This window comes from Aulostomus chinensis, chromosome 18 (genome assembly GCF_037954235.1).
Source record: "Aulostomus chinensis isolate RoL2024-O1b breed Wild chromosome 18, RoL_Achi_v1.0, whole genome shotgun sequence".
Classification (NCBI taxonomy): domain Eukaryota; kingdom Metazoa; phylum Chordata; class Actinopteri; order Syngnathiformes; family Aulostomidae; genus Aulostomus; species Aulostomus chinensis.
This window is the reverse complement of record NC_141337.1, coordinates 16,012,421-16,033,967: the sequence shown is the minus strand read 5'-3', so window position 1 is coordinate 16,033,967 and position 21,547 is coordinate 16,012,421. Positions and strand designations below refer to the sequence as shown.

At 43.3% G+C, this 21,547-nt stretch overlaps 2 protein-coding genes across 3 annotated transcripts; one reads left to right on the top strand and one right to left on the bottom strand.

Moving 5' to 3' along the window:
* Nucleotides 1-3: 3 nt before the first annotated feature.
* mmd2a (monocyte to macrophage differentiation-associated 2a) lies at nucleotides 4-8,542 on the bottom strand. The gene is made up of 7 exons (XM_086184482.1): nucleotides 8,234-8,542; nucleotides 5,303-5,384; nucleotides 3,697-3,857; nucleotides 3,144-3,218; nucleotides 2,960-3,061; nucleotides 2,740-2,809; nucleotides 4-2,169 (listed from the first exon to the last, which is right to left on the bottom strand). Exons 1-7 carry the CDS (start codon nucleotides 8,260-8,262, stop codon nucleotides 1,969-1,971), a joined length of 720 nt encoding a protein of 239 aa, XP_086040608.1. The 5' UTR covers nucleotides 8,263-8,542; the 3' UTR covers nucleotides 4-1,968.
* A 5,429-nt stretch (nucleotides 8,543-13,971) lies between these two features.
* On the top strand, nucleotides 13,972-21,430 carry wipi2 (WD repeat domain, phosphoinositide interacting 2). 2 transcript variants are annotated; one of them, XM_086184157.1, is made up of 12 exons: nucleotides 13,972-14,210; nucleotides 14,989-15,071; nucleotides 15,599-15,768; nucleotides 15,848-15,944; nucleotides 16,147-16,244; nucleotides 16,951-17,043; nucleotides 17,148-17,218; nucleotides 17,309-17,416; nucleotides 17,522-17,686; nucleotides 17,839-17,946; nucleotides 19,303-19,400; nucleotides 19,994-21,430. In XM_086184157.1, the coding sequence occupies exons 1-12, from the start codon at nucleotides 14,137-14,139 to the stop codon at nucleotides 20,104-20,106; spliced, it is 1,278 nt and encodes a 425-aa protein (XP_086040283.1). In that variant the 5' UTR covers nucleotides 13,972-14,136; the 3' UTR covers nucleotides 20,107-21,430. The 2 variants fall into 2 exon arrangements, with proteins under 2 accessions (XP_086040283.1, XP_086040282.1); XM_086184156.1 differs by having other exon boundaries at nucleotides 17,309-17,422.
* Nucleotides 21,431-21,547: the final 117 nt, after the last annotated feature.

Below are 21,547 nucleotides of genomic sequence, written 5' to 3'. Positions count from 1 at the left end.
ATGTATCGTCTGTTCTTTAATACACTGATTTCATAGAAACAAACATTTACAAAATAGATCATCTGATTTACAAAATAGCAAATGCTCACTTCCTGAGTAAAAGCTCTGTTTTCTGCAAGTTTAAACAGAACAGCTGGTTAGGAAATATCTAAGCTGTGAGCTACGCAGTGCCTGAAGAATTTTTGCATTCGTAACCCACAACCACTCCCTGTGTTATTCTGTCGTGAACTTCAAGAATTTCTAATTTCTATATATATATATAATGTTTGGTGATAGAAAAGTGCGAAAGATATGAGTGCAACATTGAAATTCAACGACCGGGAATCATCCTCTCAGCATAAATAATCAAAGAGTACAGTCGTGACTAAAATACTGCTTTAAGTGCGACTTCTCATTTCTGGAGGCAATAAACACTTGGCACATTAGCTCTACATGTCATGTCAGATAGGATATATTTTCCTTCAATCACAACACCGTCAATCAGCTTAATTCAGGATCAATACCTTAAAATAATCAATGACAGCCAGGTCAGTTCTACGGAGCCCTGTTGTCCTCAGCCTCAAGTGTGACCTTGATCTCTTGCAAAAGAGGACTGACTGCAAGGTAGCCGAGCACAATGAACAGCACTGGATGTTAAGTATTGGTACACCTGTCAAAAATGCTCTCTGCCTGCATTAATGGAACTGTTCTGCACCACAATGGTGAAGTAAAAATGTGAAATGTTAAGGTTTAGTAATTTTACAGTTCCACAGCCAGAGTGTCTTTCCTGACTTGGCTACAGTGATTTGACCCTGAACCTCATCTGTTAGAACCCGAATACACGGAGAAATACAGATCTCAGAAGCTGAGCAGGCAAGACAGTGATATGCTTACACTTACCATCCACAACACTTCACTGTGCTAAGCTAATTAGCAGTAAGCTGTATTTTGTGGGTCTGTAGCTCCCCAAAAGGAGAGACGGGTACTGAGCTTCATGTCGTGTTCTGGAGAGGATGGTAAATGTGCCGATACTCCAAAAAGTTTCTGTTTTTTAATTCTATCCACTCTGAGTCACCTGAAGAGAAATGTTCAATAGCATCTGAACCATTACAGTATGTACTAATTTTACTTAAGTTGGTCACTAACCAATTCTGTATTTTTATATATAGTTGTGACAAATTGAATCAGTGCAATTGCGACACTGACTTCCTCAAATCGCAGTTTTAGCACCAATATAAATGAATCCATGTATGTAGGTTTTGGCAAAACACTTGTGGTTGGGCTACCAAAGAGTACAGTACAAGTTCACTTACAGAAAAGAGTGCATCAAGTTCACAGTTCCACATTTTGGCACCTTGCAGAGATTTAGGTGTTAACGCAGATGCCTCCCATGTTTGGACTTTAATATGAAGCTTCGGACAGCAGTTGCTTGGATTAGCTTCGTTTAGCGTGGCAGCTGCGTCCCCATGAAGATAAATGTTTCTTGGGACATCAGGGCGTATTAAACCACAAATAAAATCACCAAGCGATGTTTTAAACTGTAGATTACAGGAGAACAAGACTGGTGGCTGCAAGAATGTCCTCTTGCATTGATCAACGGTAACAAAATCTTCTGATTATTTAATGGAGATAAAAATGGTAAGCAGTGCAATTTCAAAATGCCTCTTATAATGATTGGCACCTGACCGGGCCAGTTTGATTGGCATGCTTTTGTTGAAATTAAGCAAATTTAATCACTGGATCAATGATCTTGTAGACAAGAATTAAAAACCTGTGGTCCTGAACTGTACTTTGGCGACCGATCGCTAGCGACGATTAGTCAGGCTAAATGTTGACTGACCGAGGTTTTGCTCCTGAGCACCAGCCAGGCAGATTTCCTGATCAGTCTCAGCATCAGGTAAGTTCTACTGAACAAAGCACACTTGTGACTAAAAATATACTTTTTTTCAGTGAGACACTTGAGGTGGAAACTCAGGTGAGAGCATCTAGTCACCTGGAGGTCTGCAGCACCGGCCCGGGCAAGTACAGGTAACGCCAGATGGCGTAATAGTGAATGCTTGCTCCAGCCGCGACAAATAGATGCCAGATAGCATGGGCGAATGGGACAAGGCCGTCACTCTTAAAGAAGACAACGCCCACCACGTAGAAGACACCTCCCATAGCGAGTTCACACACACCTGCGCGGTCCACCTGTAACAAAGTTCCAACAAATTTTCATGATGCAAAAATATTTTTAAAAAAACGGAATTTTCACCTTTATATTCATGCGTGTCCTGACTCATACTATACTGAACGTTTGCACATTTAGGGGAATAAAAGAAAAACCAACTACAATAATACTAAATAACAATGTCAAGGTGCTGGTGAGATGACTTTGAATATGGCCAGAAAATCTTTGAACATTGTGGTGTCACACTGAAGTTGACTGTTGAGCTAGAACATAAGATATCGTCATTTCATGTCATTAAACATTTGTTTGAATTAAATTAAATGTGGTATTAATACAAACTGTAGAAAAACAGACTTAACTATTTAGGTTTTTCATTTTTCAATACAATTAAAAGGAATAAAACGTGACTAGATTATAGATAACACCTCTTATCTCAAGGAAGTGTCATATTTCGGGTAAGAGGCTTAAACAAATGAAACTCACGTTGGGTTCATAAAATACTGGCCGACTTCTTCCTGAACAAAAGCAGGAAGCGTGCAGCAGCCAAGGCAGACAAAGACAATGGCTGAACCTGTGCGGAGTGTTCTTACCATCGAGAGGACGACCAAAGCAGGAACAGCTCCCATGGCCACATAACCCAGCAGCTCCACCAGCTTGTACCTGCATGAAAAGATAAAACCTCCAATTTCAGTGTAATTGTTTCGACCTCAAACAGCGAGCTAGTGTTTGCTGTAAACACTTGAGAACCGGAGTTTGGTTTCAGGTGAACTGTGCTCACAAAGAGCCACACACAAAGAGAGATGATGTTACCTCTCATGGAAAAAGAAGACATACATGGACCCCACACAAGCCATGACCCAGATCAACCAGCGCATGTGGCACGCCCACGGCCCCAGCTCCCTCAGCATCAACCTGGTGACACACAAATATGATGACGGCGGTACCTCTTATCATATTGACTGACCGCTGACCAATCAGGTGACAGGAGACCTACCAGGGAGAGTAAGAGGCAGCGATGAAGAAGTAGATGGCCATTCGGTCACACATGTGGAAACGCTGCTCCATCTTCCTGCACAACAAGAGGATGAGCTAAGTTTTAAGTGTCACTAGATCAAATCCACATTTGTTACAATATACAATACACAAAATACAATATACAAAATATACAAAAGGAATTAAAGCTGAAATACACACCCGTATTCAAATATGACTCCGCCCTTCAACATTTAAACTTCCCTAATAAGGTCAGAAAGATAAACGGAACTTAGGTGTTAAATCTAAAAATGTGAGTATGAAATATTTACATAATCAGGCCACATCTGTCGTTGATCTCTAGGCTCTTGGCTTTGTCATAATTAACAACATAATTAACAAACTGTGTGTCAGAATGCGCACATACACACATGCGCATCTGTCAAATCCCTACAAGCATTTCTGCTACACATGCACACACACGCGCACACACACACACACACATACACACACAAACACACACACACACACACACACACACACACACACACACACACACACACACACACACACACCGGAGGTGGCTGATTTTCCAGGCAGCAGTGTGGAAGAGAGTCGAGGTGACGAACAGGCCGGTGAGACCACTCCCATAAAGCCAGGCAGCAACACGATGCCATTGGTCCACTGACAGGAAGTAGAGCACAGACCCGCCTACCAGACTGGGGAGGATCCAGAACTTTGGAGATGCAAAATCATAGTTTCTAATTATCATTTCATAAAATGACATGTTACATTTTTGTCTGGTGTTATTTTGCAATTAATCCTATTTCCTTCTGATTCAAGATGTTGCAAGATCTCACTCATAAATACTATAACTTTCCTGTTATTACAGCTCTGAGCAGATACTTGCAGGAAAAGTATCCACATCCTGATTTGTACAGTGTACACTAGCCTATATACCTTATAAAAGCATTTTAGATGGGAGCATTTCTTTACCAGCTTCACGCTCTTCAGTCTTCCTAAAATGCTTTCCTGATATTGTTGACATTCCTGTAGTCTGGACACAAGGACTCCTCCTTTATCCAGCGCTTCAAAAATGGTGGAGATGAAACTTCTGGTACTTTTAGGGGAATACACTTGTTTACAATCCTCCCCAGAGCCACACAGAGGGTAAATACCCTTCTTTCTTCCATGAGGGGATGAGGGAGCCAAGACTAACAAAGACAAGCTGAATGCTAGTTAGCATAGCACAATGAATAACAGTGGATGAGAAATGTTAGTGCGCCTCAAAAGTCATCAGATAGATGAGTTTCAAGATCGTAGTTTGTCCAGAATAATCCTCCTCATCCTGTACTACGAAGCCCCCATCGTTAGTTGTAGCAGCATCAACAAATTTGTTTCATTGGTTTTCTCGCTACTACAGCATTCTAACGTGAACAGAAGTTCACTGGGCCTTGTCAGGAAAGTAGTTCCGACCACTTTACTAAAATTGTAATATCTTGTAAATTAGGCACAACCCCATTTATATAAATGCAGGTAATTTTTTTTTAAACAAACGTATATTTGTTGGCTTCTGAAGAAATTTGCTAACATTTCTCATCCACTACCATTCATTGTGCTAAGCTAACTAGCTGTCTGAGGGTCTCAGCTCTCTGACGCATACATAGAGGAGGGAAGGTCTCTGTCTTCTTGTTTGGCTCAGAGGAAGATGGATAATAAACACATTTCTCCAAAAAATCTCTTGAATAAATGCATCATGAACAAATAATCCCTGACGCTTTACAATCATTTTGCTCTCTTCCATCTTTGCCTGGTTTATTCACTCTTACCCCTGCTCTCTCAGAGGCAGAAGTACTCAGGGATTACAGCAGATTAGAGAAAGCTACAGGCTGAATCACAGATTATAGCCTACTGTCTCCAACGCACAGCCTAAAAAAAAAAAAAAAAAAATCCTCCATATTCCGCCTCATTTCTCACAATCCGCTCCATCTTTTCAGAGGCTTCTCCGGGCTGAATGACTCTTAAAAGAAATAGATTGACCACTGATACTGTTTGTGTGTGTGTGTGTGTGTGTGTGTGTGTGTGTGTGTGTGTGTATGTGTGTGTGTGTGTGTGCGCGTGTGTGCGCGTGCGCGTGTGCGCGTGTGTGCGTGTGTGTGCGTGCGCGCGCTTTGGTCTCACCCCGTGTGTGGCACAGTTAGCAGCATGTTCATATTCAGTAGGCTGGTATCTCTTACTGGCCGGCACCCTGCAGTTCATGAACCTGAGAAAGAGGGAATGAAAAAAAGAGGTGTGGAGGAAAAGGTGAGGAACACACTGAGAGAATGTGTGTGTATTCAAGAAATTAATGTGGAGCCGTTGGTGAAACAAGGTCCTGCTTCATTAGTTAATAAGTTACTGGCCAGTGGGGTGTGTGATGGTCATTCTTGGAGGATTTACAAGCCTCTAATCCGCATCACGTTGTCTGAATTTTACTGTGCCTCATCGTTACTGGGGAAACTGGACCATGTTGCTATGGTCACCGGTGATGTCATTGTCTGTGGTGCCACAGAGGAGTTCCATTGACCTTTAACCTTTAACTGGTTTTGCATCATTACCTCCACCAATGTTATTACCAGCATTTGTGTATTTGTTTGCAGCAAAAACAAACGAACAGATTTTGATTAAATTTGATGAAAAGTTTTGCAATACCCCCCCCCCCCCACACACACACACACACACACACCAAAAAAAAAAAAAAAAAAAAAAAGGAATCCAATTTTGTAGGTGATTTGGATCAAACTGTAGATCCTGGATCCTGGAGAGTGTTCCAGGCCATCAGCAGGAAGTAGCTATTCGAGGTATTTCTGGAGCTTTCCCATCAATTTCCTGGAGTAAATGTGAGGCGGTTGAAAGACAAAAAGTTTCACCTTTTGGAAAAAAGAAAAAAGAAAAATCTCAATTGTATTCTGGATGAGTGACCCAGAAAATCTGTTTTTAATTTCACGGTCGGCATTTGCACAAAATGAGAGCATTTTTTTTATACAACATGTTGATTCTATGTGCCTTTGCGTGCGTTAAAAGTTGTACGCCATAATAGAGTTCATCACATTTGAGGGTATAAATCAACATAATCTCCTCTGGAGGGATAAAAACTCAAATTTGTGTGTGTGTTTGAGGTGGGGGGTGGGGGGGGGGGGGGGTCAAACCAGACTTAAAACTGCTTAATTGGGGATGACGTGCAATTGGGGGACAAAAGCCAAGTCCACAGTTTGTAAAAAAGCTAATTGTTTGGTTCAGTGGTTCAGGTTAGAGTTCAGACAGGGGAATAGAAGTGTATGTAAATACTGCAAAAATGACGTAAGTAAACGTGTGTGTGTGTGTGTCTTTACGTGTGTGTGCGCGGGTGCTCGCGCTTTTTAATCAGCAATAAACGTCTCAATCCCAGCTTATGGGGTAAAACACATCTGGAGATGTTACGAAACCACATTTTATACAACAAGATGAACACACACATACAAACAGACACACACACACACTCACACACAGGGACCGATTTGAATGGCGCTCTTTGTGCGGGGGCCACAGGTGTGACTGCATTTTGTGATTACACATTTAGGCCGCCGCTCATCATCATCATCACACACACAAACACACACACACACACACACACACACACACACACACACACACACACACACACACACTATCCCATAGCTGTTTATGGTCCATTTATTCAACAGAGTGATGAGAGCAGAAGAAGCAGACACTGGAAAGATGTATCCAGATCACCAAAACCAATCCTGTTAATGGAACATTCTTGCTTACAATAACTTGAAATGTGGTTACAAAAATCAAAGGAGTGTGTATGGAGCGCCGTTCACGTCACAGATACTGACTGACAGCTTCTAGGCAAAGACACAGAAGTGATGGATGTTCAGTGGACACAGAGAGATTCTGTCCTCCTGAGCCCACAATATTGGACCGTCAGTATGTTTTCCTTTTGTTGGTGGTACAATGTCCTCTGTCACGCACACATACACACACACACACACACACACACACACACACACACACATAGATTACAAGATAATCATAACTGAGAAGATGATTGTGGGGTTCCAAAAGCTTTGCCAAATTCTGAACAAGAGAGCTGTGTTTTTCTGACCATTGTTGTGGTATAGTAACGCTATCAAAGGACCTGAATACAACACTCAGACATGCTCTAATTGGTTCTGACAGAAGTGTGTGTGTGTGTGTGTGTGTGTGTGTGTGTGTGTGTGTGCGCGCATGATCACAGGGGACAACGTTGTCGTCATCACCAGAACTCTACTCGTCTGCCTTTTCGCCATTTAAACTTAGTTCTTGCACATTCTTGCCCTTCCCTTTTGCATACACGCGACGTACTTTGCATGTTCATATGTGTTTTGTTTGTGTGTGTGTAGGTGTGTGTCAGAACCATGTTTACATCTCACACGCACAAATATGAGGTTTTAAAAGCCCTTCACAGCACATTCCATACATTAATAGGATCGGTAGCATCTAAGAGGATCAGAACCTTTGGATCCTGGTAGATAGTGTGTACTGTAGGAATGTGTGTGTGTGCACACACGCGCATGTGTGTCGATAACCGTGAGAACCCGAGTTTGAGTCCCAGAGGAGATGAACTTGATATTTGCTCTTCTTTTGGAGAAATACTCCCCAACACACACCTCATAAACACACACACACACACATGCAAACACCCACACATACACACTGTATATATATATATATATATATATATATATATATATATATATATATATATATATATATATATATATATATATATATATATATATAACATTTATGTGGTCCAATGCTGTAATGCAAGATAGAAAATGCAGAAAGACAGGAACCACAGTGGATAAAATAGTTATCTCTTTCACACACACAAACACACACACACACACACACACACATACACACACACACACACACACACACACACACAGTAATCTATAACAGCCCTCTGTGCCAGCGCGTCAGTGCGCATGGATGCACAGGAACTGTAACGCGTGAAAATATGGTGCCAGATATTTAGAGAATTAAACTTTCGCAGGGGTGGGAGTTAAAAGCCCCGCGCGTTACCTTCGGAATTTTGTCCTCTTCAAGTCCATATCGTGCGTGCGTGCGTGCGCGCGTCGCTGTGCTCGCGCTCCGTCCTACGGATTCCCCATTCCGGATGTCCCACCGCCGCGCGTCCAAACATTAACATCTAAGTCCAGCATGGGCTCCGACCAGCTGAAGCGGTCCGCTCGCCACACTTTTAAGAGTTGGAACCGGAGGAGATGGAAGCAAGAGCTTCCCGGGAGTAACGCGACAGTTGGAGGCGAAGGAGGAGGAGGAGGAGGGGGACGGTACAGAGTTTTGTTCCGAGATGTGTGTTTGCAGGATGTTCCGCGGGACTGGGCTTGTAACCCCTCCTCCCCCCTCCTGGCTGATGATAACGCAGCAGCAAACAGCAACCCCTCCCGACGGCACAGCACACTCCCCTGCCGCTGCGCGCACCCTCAACATGTGTTCTATACAAACATGTTTTGTCGGAAACGGTGGGGGGGGGGGGGGGGGGTTTGATAGGTTTCTCTGAGAGGAACCTTGTCGATGGGGAGTTACCTTTTCCTCTAGTAAACATGTACATTCTTCTCTTTCTGATCGAAAAACTGTTATAACGTAAATTCACACAATAGCTGTTATTGATAATAATAATGATAATAATAATATTAATAATAATAATAATAATAATAATAATAATAATAATATGAAGACCCGAACACGCAACAGTGTGAGAGCCTTCTTATATTTCGAAAGATTATTGTCATTTCCTGTCGCCACTAGGTGGCGGTATGACTGACGGCCAGTATTAACCACTACGTGTGTCAAGGCCGGGACTTTGATCAATCCTGAATAGTTTGACCCACATCCCAGATGTCAGGAGGAGTCAGAAGAGTTCCAGTTTAATGTCTACGTTTTCTCCTGTAGCTTTAATGTTCTGGTTGAGGCCATTTTAAAAAACGCGCGAAATTTTGCACACAAATCAGGCCTGCGTGATACTGACACGTTGTATGTCCGGAATAATGGTTTCTAAAAATGCCTCCGTGGCGCCCCCTAAAAACACAAAACAAAAACAAAACCGTTAAACCAAAGGGAAGTCCGCCATTTTGAATTGAAATTTTCATTTTTTGCGATTTCAAGGGTCCTACTGTAATGAACTCCTCCTAGGGGCTTAGTCTGATCCTCCTCAAATGTCATCAGTTTCTGCTTCACAATGGTGACCAAACGTCCTGTCTCCCAGGAATTGTCCCGTTTTGGCGTCCAAATTTATGTCTTTGGTTATAATATTTTGTAAGAAAACAATTTTCTGTCCATACAGAGGAGGCATACTTTAAATGTATTGAAATCATAAGGCATCTTTGAGTAAACTTCGAGCATCATTTGAGTATCTCGTTGGTGAGCCGAGCATCCTGGCTTTCGGTAATCAAAATATGGCCCCCCTATGCTGGACCACACGTGAAATGGCACAGTTTGGTTTGTGGTTTTCACCATCGTTTGTTGGCGTGAAGGGACCACGCGTTTTGATGACTGGACATTAACACTGAAACTCTTCTGACTCCCGCTGACATCTGGGATCTGGGTCAAACAATTCAGGTTTGATCGCAATCCCGCCCTTAACACATGTAATGGTTAATATTGACTGTCAGTCATAGCGCCACCTAGTGTTCCCAGGAAGTGAACGTTATGTAATTAACATGATGTGACTGACATCAACAATTGACGTAAATGACTTCACCAATCACACAGCAAGGTGAGGTATGCTGAGCGACTGTCCCCCAGCTTCACCTGGTGGCTGCATGGAAACACGCATGTCATGTATGTTTGCGTCAATCCATGTTTTTCTCTATTTGGTCAATAGGTGGCAGCATCTACCGCTGCTCCTGTGAGACCGCCGGCGAAGACCTCCACTCATTCACTACGACTCTCAGACATCCTCCACAGGATCAGATCTGCTGGGAACTTAACGTTTGATCAACATCCTGGTCTGAGCACCCACGGGTCAGTGTTGACCTTTACTCATGGCGCCGCCTACTTCAACGGGAAATGAAACATTTTCCATCGAAATTTCCTGGATTAGCGGCCTGCGCCGTCACATCCCCGACGGCAGGGCCTCCGCGCACCCATTTGTGGGTTTCTTCTTCTACTTCTTCTTCTTCTTCTTATTATTATTATTACAATGATTGTGGTCTACTGTGGCTCCCAGAGATTTATTCAAACTGTTTAAACTTAGATTTACTGAGCCAGGACGCGGTAACAGGGGGATCCTCTGGGACTGTTTGAAAAGCAACCTTCTATGTCGTTGCCTTATGCACCTCACACATTGCTGGCGTCCAGACCCACAGTGAACGTTCAGTTTCAAATCTAATTCGGTCCAGTTAAGCTTCATAAAGCTTTCTTTAAACCTGTACCTCAGTGGTTTCTCCCGCTTCCTCTGACTTACTGTGCGAGGTCATGAGAACTTGATCACACCCTCATACTTCAGCCATTTTGCTGATCTACTCGTGCTTCCCTTAAAGAAAAAAACCTGGCATTTCTATCCTTCTGAGAAACCTTTTCAACATTATCCTTTATTCTAAGATGAAGCTAAAGATGTTCCAAGTTCAACAATAAAATCCAGTCTTAACCCAGCTGCATGTGAGAAAAGCAGAGCTCCCGAATGTTCTCTTTCCCAAGGTTCCAAACTGACCCTTGCAAAGATGAATGTGTGCTCACATGCGCACGTGCACGCACACAAACCAACTGGAAAATTAAATATTATCCAACAATAACAGAGGCTAGCAGAAGCTCTCTGTGGCATTGAGCAGCGGCTGTTTGAGATAGAACAGATACATTAGACAAACAGAGGCCCATCCAACGTGCCGCAAACAAAACCTGTTACACATTTACCCTGTTTAGTCATGAAATTCAACCTGCATATGAATGACAGTGGCCTGATGGGCATTTCTAAATAACTCCTGAAAAGGTCCCTGGCAACTCACTGTAAATACACCCTGCAGTGTGGATACAAAATGCAACATGTATGTTTTAAGTATGCAGAATAACTGAGTCATGAAAATGTTCTTTAAAGCAGCCTGTGAGATAGACTGTGTGTATTCACATGCATGTGTGTGCACACCATAATATCATATTTTTTCTTCTAGTTTTTTTTTTATTTTTATTGTTAGTTTTACATGTCAGTTTACGTTCATCACCACACAGCACATTCATGTTAGAGTCATGATTTAAACGTCACCAAGAAATAAAAGATCCCCTCTTTAGTTCGGTTAAGTTCTGTTTAGCACAACGTAAAGAGGCCCACATATTATGAACAAGTGACTAGTAAGTAAAGAGAGAGGCAAAACACACACACACACACACACACACACACACACACACAAGGGCTCATGTGAAATCTCACCTAAATAAATGTAACATAAAAGTGATTGCAACCTTGCAAACAACAAAGAATCCATTCATACGTGTGCAGTAATAACAAAGATAATGTCAGGTTTAGTCAAGTTTAATTCATCATGAGTTGACATTTGATATTCATTGTTCTCTTTAAAATGAGTCAACTTCTAATCTAACTTCCTTCTAAATGATTATCTAAATACACTTTTCTCCACTTTTCAATGGTGGATGTGCAACTTTGCTTCCTATTTCATAAGCATGTTTGTTTGGAATCGTTGTCCTGTGTAAACCGACAGCTGGTTCATGCAGTGTGCTGGACTTGTGCCTGTGCTGACAGACCTCTGGAGGAGAGGCGGTGCTAAACTGGACCAAAGGACACAGCTGACACAGTATTACAGTACAAACAAAGGACTCCACACGCTCTGTGTACAAATATTTGATGGATGGATGGAAGGATGTACAATTCCTTTGCAATTCTTAAGTATAAAAATATCAGTGTCAACATGGGGGCTGGAGCCTATCCCAGCAGCCTTCAGGTGAGAGGCGGGGTTCACCCTGGACAGGTCACCGGTCCATCACAGGACCAACACATAGAGACAGACAACCATTCACACTCACAGTCACACCTACAGTCAATTTAGAGTATCAATCAGCCTCGTCCTCTCTTGATGTCTTTGGACTGTGGAGGAAGCTGGAGTACCAGAGAGAACCCACACAGGAACAGGGAGAACATGGAGATTCCACACAGAAAGATCCTGTGCTGGAGCCGGGACTCGAACCCGGAACCTTCTTGCTGTGAGGCCACAGTGCTGACCACTGCACCACCGTGCAGCCCATATGATATGATATGATATGATATGATATGATATGATATGATATGATATGATATGATATGATATGATATGATATGATATGATATGATATGATATTATATTATATTGTTGGAAGTGGGAGAGGGCGGTTTGGGTTTCCTTGCTGAGGCTGCTGCCCCTGCAACTTGGTGAGGTGGAGGACAATGAGGACCAAGACGGAGACTTGGATTTGGAACTAAGGTGTTTATTTTTTGAACTTTTTTTTCTACACATTTCGACCCTCTACATAACAACAACCCATCACACAGTAATGTCACTATTTAGTTGTTTTTAACAGCTATTAACTCACTTACTCACAGGTTAAAACTATGTAGCCTTCTTAAAATAATTGCCTCAGTCATTTTTCAAGTTTTCAGAAAAACCCCCAAAAAATGGAGACAAAACATCATAAGGCAAAAAAATTAAATTGTCAAAAAATGACTCATGCATTTATTTAAACCTGTTGTTTTCATTGAGCTAAAATGTCATTCAGATGTCATTCTAACCACAGTTAAAATGTCTCTTTTCAGGCTTATGGCTTCTTTTTTATATTATATTATATTTTAGATTAGATTAGATTAGATTAGTTCAGATTAGATTAGATTAGATTAGTTTAGATTAGATTAGATTGTGACATCTGAGGTCTGCAGCTGGATGTCTCTGGATGTTGTTATCCAGTGATTCAGATATCGGATCAGTCAGGATCTCACTCTGACATGCTTGGACATAAACCAGTATCTAAAACAAAGCTAATAACATGTAGACAAAGACTGGGACTCACGCCACAAATTATATTGCAGTTAACGCCTCTGACCTCCGAGGTTCCGCGCTCATATGAGCTCAGATGACTTCGCATGTCATTCAGAAAACCCTGAGGCGCTTGAACAAACTCTGGTTTTAGCTAGCATTCATTTGCCTCTGTGTTGGTCAGGAGATTTAATTGTGAATTTTGAAACGTTACGTCTTAAATCCGGTTATTGTTTCGGAACGGGAGTTGTTAAATAACAGAAAAGTGGTGACTCTTTCCATTATAGTGCATTATTTTAAGGCAAATCTATCATTGCTGACATGGTCAGCAAAATAGTCTCCTGTCTGTTTTCAGGGGACAAATGCCTGTGCCAGAAAGCTGAGTGGTCAGCAGACTTTGCTGTTGCTGGTTCACACTGATTCTATTCAAATTAACAGAGATTTGACAAAGACTGATGTGTAAAACTGAAGTTGTAAACAGAGTGGCACTGGTCTGTTTTATCTGAGCAGATCTAACTAAATGTGTGTCTCCTGTATTCAATCTAGACGTTGTTTGCTCATGTTGACTGTTGGTGGTGCTGGTGCATCAAATCAAAACGCGCTGTTTCCAGCGGTGCGACGTTTTATCCGATTAAATATCTCCTGGAACGTGTTAACAACAGAGACATAAGCCACGGTGACATCCGAGAGGCTCAAATTTTATTTATCATCGAGACCGTAATCGATAAATATGCGTCCTGTTTCTTTAAGAGCCTCACACGCTGCGTGTTCGGAGCATGCGCAGTACGGTGAAGCAGCAGCCCCAATGAAAAACAACAACAATCACTACAGCAGTGCTGGAAAACGCAATGGCCCCGTGAAGCCCACCACTTCTGGCCTTATTACAGTACTAATACCAGCCCAGCTGCCTCTGTTTCTACCGGAGCTTTATACATCGATGGTGCCGAGCCCATGAACTTGGCAAGTCAGAGTGGGGATGCTGGCGGAAGCCAGCTCCTCTTCGCCAACTTTAACCAGGACAACACGTAAGGCAGGGCCGGGGGGAGTGCAAGCAGGGCCGGGGAAGTGTTTGGGGATACGATAGCCCGTGCTGTCAAGCTAGCTGACGTTAGCTTTCATGGTGTGGGCTTGTTTGGGCGCCTCCAGGGTTGACAGGGCTCAGTGTGAATTATCCTTGATGTATTGTCTCGCATTGTAATGAGGGCAAATACACTCCGACGTTAGCTGGCTCATTAAAACGACCAACTTTGTATGCGTTTTATTTCAGCGGTCACTAGCAGCTAGCTGTCCAGCTAACATGCTGTGCTGTGCGAAGCTAACTTCAGCCATCATGCACATGCAGATGTAGTTACAGGTTTGATATCATGTAACTTCAGATGTGGTTGAGGGGAAGATCGGTGTTATTGCCAACTTAACAAGACCGTCTGTTCCTGTTTATCGGGACACAGTTGTTAACTTGATAAAAGGCTGGTGCGTGTAAGACTGTTGTGTTGTGTGATATTGATGTGGAAATCTTAAACTATGCCTCTGTGGTGTTTTCCCGTATTGTTCAACACAACTATTCCTATACGTCATCCGAAGTCGCGCACTGCTTTTCCGCTGTGTTGCTGGTGACACAAAGGCCTGGTCCTGTTGCAAAACAACCTGAGTCGTGTGACCAGAGCTCAGACCACAAGGATGACATGTACACGCGCCGGTCTCTCGTGGCTGTACGGGCTCTAGAGTGCTGTTACAGTTTAAACATGGTGGACTGTCCGACTGATGCGATGCTTTATCATTCCTTGTATTTCTGTCACTTTTAAGGTCCCTCGCTGTGGGCACCAAATCAGGATACAAGTTTTTCTCTTTGTCCTCTGTGGACAAATTGGAACAGATATATGAATGTAGTAAGTACAGTCCAAGCTCTCTTTCTGTCTCTTCAATGTTTCATCAGTCAGTGAATGTAGTACAAAACACATGAGTGGGTCTAAAAGCAATCACAGCATTGCTACTGTAACATGAGTAGTCAGCATTTCTTCGCAGCTCACAGCATGGAGCTTCGATCTGTCCTCCTAATGGGACTTGGATACAGTGCATTATGATCTTTATTATGTATACCCCATCATCTGGTGGGGCTTAAAGGAGTAAGAAAGCAGGTCGTAGGAGAGAAATGTCAGCGGAGGACAATGAGTCAGCTTATAAATTCTTTTCTCTGTGACTCACTGGCCCAGCATTTCCTGGATCCATCTGCGAAAGACTTGTAATCCGCAGGTGTTCATTTGTTAATCCGAAGTTTAGGAACTTTAGAAAAACCAGGGAATAGCCATCGTTTTCCTCAGTGACGTCGCCTAAACCGCAAGCATTTCACATTTTTAACGACAAATACTGATGACAGTTTGTGTGTGTCTGTGTGTTTCTTACTGCTTTACTGCAGCGGACACAGAAGATGTGTGTATTGTGGAGCGTCTGTTCTCCAGCAGCCTCGTCGCCATTGTCAGCCTTAAGGCACCCAGGAAACTCAAAGTCTGTCATTTCAAGAAGGGAACTGAGATCTGCAACTACTCGTATTCTAACACCATACTGGCTGTCAAACTCAACAGACAGGTAAGGAGGGGGGAGCGGACCCTGCCCTCCCGTTCGTACCCCGTGTGAGTGACGTTGATGTGTTGTGGTTCCTGTGCAGAGGCTGATAGTGTGTCTGGAGGAGTCGCTTTACATTCACAACATCAGAGACATGAAAGTGCTGCATACGATCAGAGAGACTCCACCCAACCCCTCAGGTGAGTCTGAAGAGTGACGAGCACAATGTCAGCGTGTCAGCCAGACTGTAACCAGACGTAACGTTCCTGTACAGTTTGTGCTTCCTTTGAAACCCGGGTTTTTAACCGGTTCTATCAGTTCCTAGCTATCAGCAATCTTTTTTGTTTATTGTCTTGTCTTAGACGTCTTATGTTTATTGTGTATTTGTACACATTTGTCCAGGATTGTGTGCCCTCTCCATCAGCAATGATAACTGTTACCTGGCGTACCCTGGCAGTGCCACGATAGGAGAAGTTCAAGTGTTTGACACAGTAAACCTGGTAGGTCAAGACAAATGGAGGCGTTTCCAGATGACGGAATCAGTTACATTTCAAAGACAAATGACAGGATTGTTTTTTAACAAATACTGAACATAATATAGCCAAGAATTTCTTCTCAGCTTCTGTTACATTTGTTGTCTTTGTTCTAAGTTGCATAACTATACAAAGAGCGCAAATGTACCTCGCTGAGGCTTTTTTTTTTTTTTTTGCATTTTGTTGGCCAACCCAGAAGTTAGCATCACCGTGGGTTGCCTCGATAAAAAGATTCTTCCATTGGATTTGGCTGCAAATAATTTCTGTGACACACAAGACTTTGTGAGACTTACAGCTTATGTAAGCAAGAAAATTGCATTTATGTTTTTTAAAGCATAAAATGAATCGTGAGACCTACGAAGCGAACATACATGAACAAACATGCATGTTTGGGAAATTCCAATCTACAGCAGTCGATTAGGTTGCATTGCTTGGCAGAAATCATTGGATCCTTCATATCTTATCACACAAGAGAAGCATCAAAACGTGAATTGTGCTGTGGGACGCCATCCTCGCCACCATTACGTCAGCCAATGTTTGCTGTCATCAGTCACAGCTGATTCTCATTATTCATCATGATGCTGCTCATCTCAGACCTGTGTGTATGTGCGTGTGTGTGTGTGTGTGTGTGTGTGTGTGTGTGTGTGTGTGTGTGTGTGTGTGTGTGTTCCAGCGAGCTGCTAATATGATTCCAGCCCACGATAGCCCGTTAGCGGCTCTTGCTTTTGATGCCAGTGGAACCAAGCTGGCCACAGCCTCTGAGAAGGTGAGTTCCATGTGTGTGATTTTGTGTTCTGCCTGAGTCAGTTAGGATCTGTCTTGTTGCTTTTGTCTCACTCCGTGTCTATTTTGTGTTTCACTTCCTCCCAGGGCACGGTCATTCGTGTCTTCTCAATACCAGAGGGACAGAAGCTCTTTGAGTTTCGACGAGGAGTCAAGAGGTAAGAGGTTTGTTTTGATGTGCTTCTGTTTCGGGTTTTCAGAAATTAAGGTTTTTACTCAAGCGTGTGTTCCTGTGGTTCTCCTCATAGGTGCGTAAGCATCTGTTCCTTGGCATTCAGTATGGAAGGCCTGTACCTGTCAGCTTCCAGCAACACAGAGACGGTCCACATCTTCAAATTAGAAACACAGAAGGAGAAGTATGTGTACGTACCATCCTGTCTCTGTCCTCTCACGTCTGAGTCTAAAAGTGTTCTCGTTTTCCCCTACGCATCCACTTACTCATATTATGTGTGTCTGTGTAGGCCAGCAGAAGAGCCCACCACCTGGGGAGGGTACCTGGGTAAGGTCCTGATGGCGTCCACCACCTATCTGCCTTCCCAGGTCACGGAAATGTTCACCCAGGGGAGAGCATTCGCCACCGTACGTCTGCCCTTCTGTGGCCACAAGAACATCTGCGCTTTAGCTGTGTGAGTAAACACTCCGCACTGGATTGCTTTTTTGTGAGGCTCTGTCCTTGAAAAGTCATTTTCATGGGACACTACAAAGAATCCACAATATTGGCGTTTCTGAATTCTCTTGTACATCTGCTTGGTACACTTATTTTAATGCTTCTTTTCAGGATTCAGAAGATTCCCAGGTTGTTGGTTGCAGCAGCGGATGGCTACCTGTATCTCTACAACCTGGATCCACAAGAGGGAGGGGAGTGCACTCTTATGAAGCAGCACAGGTAACACACACACATACACACACACACACACACACACACACACACACACACAGCCTGATGGTAATGTGCTCGATATGGATTAAGGAAGTTTTATAAGGGTGCGCTGAACGATCAGCTGCCGCTTGTATTCAGCTAAGACTCTAAATATTTAAATCACCGTCTCCATAAGGGCCGATCAGATGATGCATAACGCGTGAGACATTTTCTAAATACCGTGACAACTACACCTTCCATCTGGCAGTTTATCAAGGTGTCTGAAATATAAATTAAAAATGTTATTTGCAAAGTGGGCTCTAGTAAAATCCCTTGTGGAGGAACGGGAGGAAAGACGTGTAACTCCATGAGCCACTGACACCTCGTGGTGGGTCACGTCAGTGGGTGCATGGAGTTTTCAGCACTCGCAGCTAGTAAGAGAGGGAGCGGAACTATTTAGCAGCTCACTGACAGTTAGCTGTCAGTAGCTGAGACGCTTTAATGACAGCTGCCTTCCAGCAAGAAAGAAAAAGGAGTATCAGTCGTAGTTTTGGAGAATATCTGCCTTCATCACCAACCACCGTTGTGTCCATGCGACACTCCTCCAGGGTCTAAATCTTTCACACACATGGACAGGCTTTTGGAGGACTTCAGTCAGCCTCGCAAGTGGAGCTGGGTGATCAATTGAATTTCAGCCAGGACTGGAAATAAAAACTCTATCACGTCTCTTGCTGCGGCGTGCTGTGTTTCGCCTGCAGTTATGAGTGCGGAGCGGCATCTCCGCCATCGGCGCGCTCCAGCTCTCCTCCAAAACCCAGAAACGACAACGTGCCTGTGAAGATGACAGAAATGTGACACTGATTCAGTCGTCTGGAAACGCCTCCGAATACACTGAAGTAGCGCGCGACGGGCTTGTAGCGGCACCACAAAGCAACACAGCCATGTGAACAGCGTCGCAGCCGAGCCACAGCGCAACAGAGCCGTGGCTGAGGGGAATTAGAAGTTAGTTTAATCACTTGTGGTTTGCTCATGAAGTTGTTCACGCGTCCCACTCCTGCGACTGCTGTTACTCGGATCTCACTGTCCTGAAGTTCATGTAAATAAGCACCCATCTTATTGTATTTATCACAAGCTTCTCGCACACGCATGTGCGGAGTTCATTTATTTCATCCCTCAGGACAACTTTTTTTTTTTTCAACACTACAGTGCCTGCAATTAAAAATAGTTGTCAGATACTCAACCTCCCTCATCTGATAATTGTAATAATGAGTTGTTAAGCCTGTTGCAATAAATAATAATGCTCCATAATGAGTAAAACTTATGGAATTATGGTGTGAAGTTGTTGCGGGATCGTTACTGAGTCTCTGCTGCTGTCGGTCTCAGGTTAGACGGCAGTGCTGAACCATCCAATGAGGTCCTGGAGCAGGGGTCACATGATCGCCCACTCGTAGCCCAAACCTACAGTGCTGCTGTGACCAAAGGTACATCACACAAACATTCATGCGTTGGTGAGCTGGTGACGCATTCTAGCACTGCCGTTGAATTACAAGGAACATGGAGACAATTCTAACATGATATTGTATTGTAGTTCGATGTGTTGCCTTTATTAGTAGTGGATGTTTAAATTGACGGATACTGGGATATAAACATAAATTCATTATTCATTCTTTCTTCATCGGTAGCTACAGAGTTCTTGAAATGATGAATTTTATGCTTGACTGTTGATAGTTTTTACATTTTCTTGTACGAAGCTGATCAGCTTTTGGAAGAACTGCTCGGTGCTTCTTGCTCTCTCTGTGCTGTGTTAGGGGGTCGACACCCTCAGAAACCAGCTGACCGCTAGTTAGTTGGTCTGTCATTTTCAGTCATTTCCAGTAGGATGTTCTGTCAAATTAAAACATTTAATTTTAAACTTTTTGTCCCATATCAATGAATTCAAGTTTTAGGTTGAAAATACCAACATTTCCCTTCGAAACCTTTGAGGTTCAATTTTAAAAGAGAAGAAAAAGAGATGTTTCAGGATGCAAGTCAAGTTGACCCCCCCCCCCCCCCATTGTTAACCTTTGAACTCTAGGTTACTGCGAAGAGCAAGGTGCAGTGGGAGGGGCAGGGCTAGACGATGACCTCAACGACCTGCGCTTAGAGGAGGAGAACGAGCAACCGCCACTCATCCTTGAAACTGACTGACTGAGCGGACGGCTGTACCAACCAATCAGAGGGCTCCTCTGGTGCTGCTATGAACAAGTGACACAAGGGGGGCAGGGACGAGATCCAAGATGGAGGGTGTTTTTAAACGCTCAAAGCGTTCCAGAGCCTGTCTGTTAGTATCCGTGCGTTTGTCTGTTCACAGCTCATCCTCTCATTCTTTCTTCCTCCCTCCATCCGGCGCTCCTTTCTCCCTCAGTTTTTCGCCTGCGCAGGTCAAACTGAAGCTTTGCATGTACATGTGCCAACTGCTACAAAAACATGCTCCAATGTGAAGAAGAGCGTCTGTGAGTGTGCGTGTTTGAGTTGTGATCAAAGAAAATGTAGCTGCGTCTCCACATAACACACACACACACACGCTCACACAGATGCTAGCACTGCGTAAAATGGAAACGATTGTGTAAGCGCCTCCCTGCCCCAACATCAGTTTCTTCTGTTTGAGAGGGAAATCTCTTTGATGCGGCTCAATAAAATCTGTTTACAGTTGTTGGATCTAATCGAGGGTGTGTACTATCTTTTCTGACCCTTTCTGCTCTCGTGCAGACAAACAGCGAGGAGTGTGTGTCACCTGGTTCATGTTCAAAAGTTTTTGCATGAGGCAGAGGCCAATCAGAGTGTGTTTGCTTTTTTTTTTTCGTGTGTGCGTGCGTGTGTGTGTGTGTGTGTGTGTGCGCTGGGCATGTACATTAGCAAAACATTTTGATAATTAGCTGACTCTTGTCCCTACTCACTTTTACCTCAAAAACAGAGGCTCAGTGGAACCTCCCACCCTCTCCCGCCCTCACCTCAGGCCTGCAGTCACTGGTTGATTCTAAACTCGATACTAATGATCTTTTTAAAAACGACATAACCAATCATAACCAATGATGTGTCACGCAAAAGAAACATGCATGGTGTTGTTGACGTGGTTCTGTGTCCATGCATTTAGGAAGTGATGATCATTTTAAAAGTTGAGCAGTTGAGGAGAAAAAGGACGAGTCAGCAACAGGCTCCTCCTCCTCCTCCTAATTATCGCTGTTCATTTCTAAACGTGGCAAGGTAACACTGTACCATATTGACGGGTTATGACCACGGCTTTCACGCTCTCGGGGATAGTGAGCGTTAGAATTAGATTGATCTGGAGCTCAGGCTGAGCCTCATCCACCGGTCCAGGATGCTGCATGACTACCCAGGATCCTTTGGTGTCTGAAGCCACTTAACGAGGGTCAGCCATGGGATTTTGGAGTGTTAGCCATTTTCTAATGATTTTGTACAAAATGTGAAATGTTCATCTGAAACTAAAATGAAAATAAATTCCATGTTGATGTATGAGACAGTTGCTGTTTGGTCTTCTTACTCTGATGTATCTATTTCATTGATATATATGTTAACTCCTCACTATACAACTGCGAAAACTTAGAATATAATATTAGTTTATCCACAT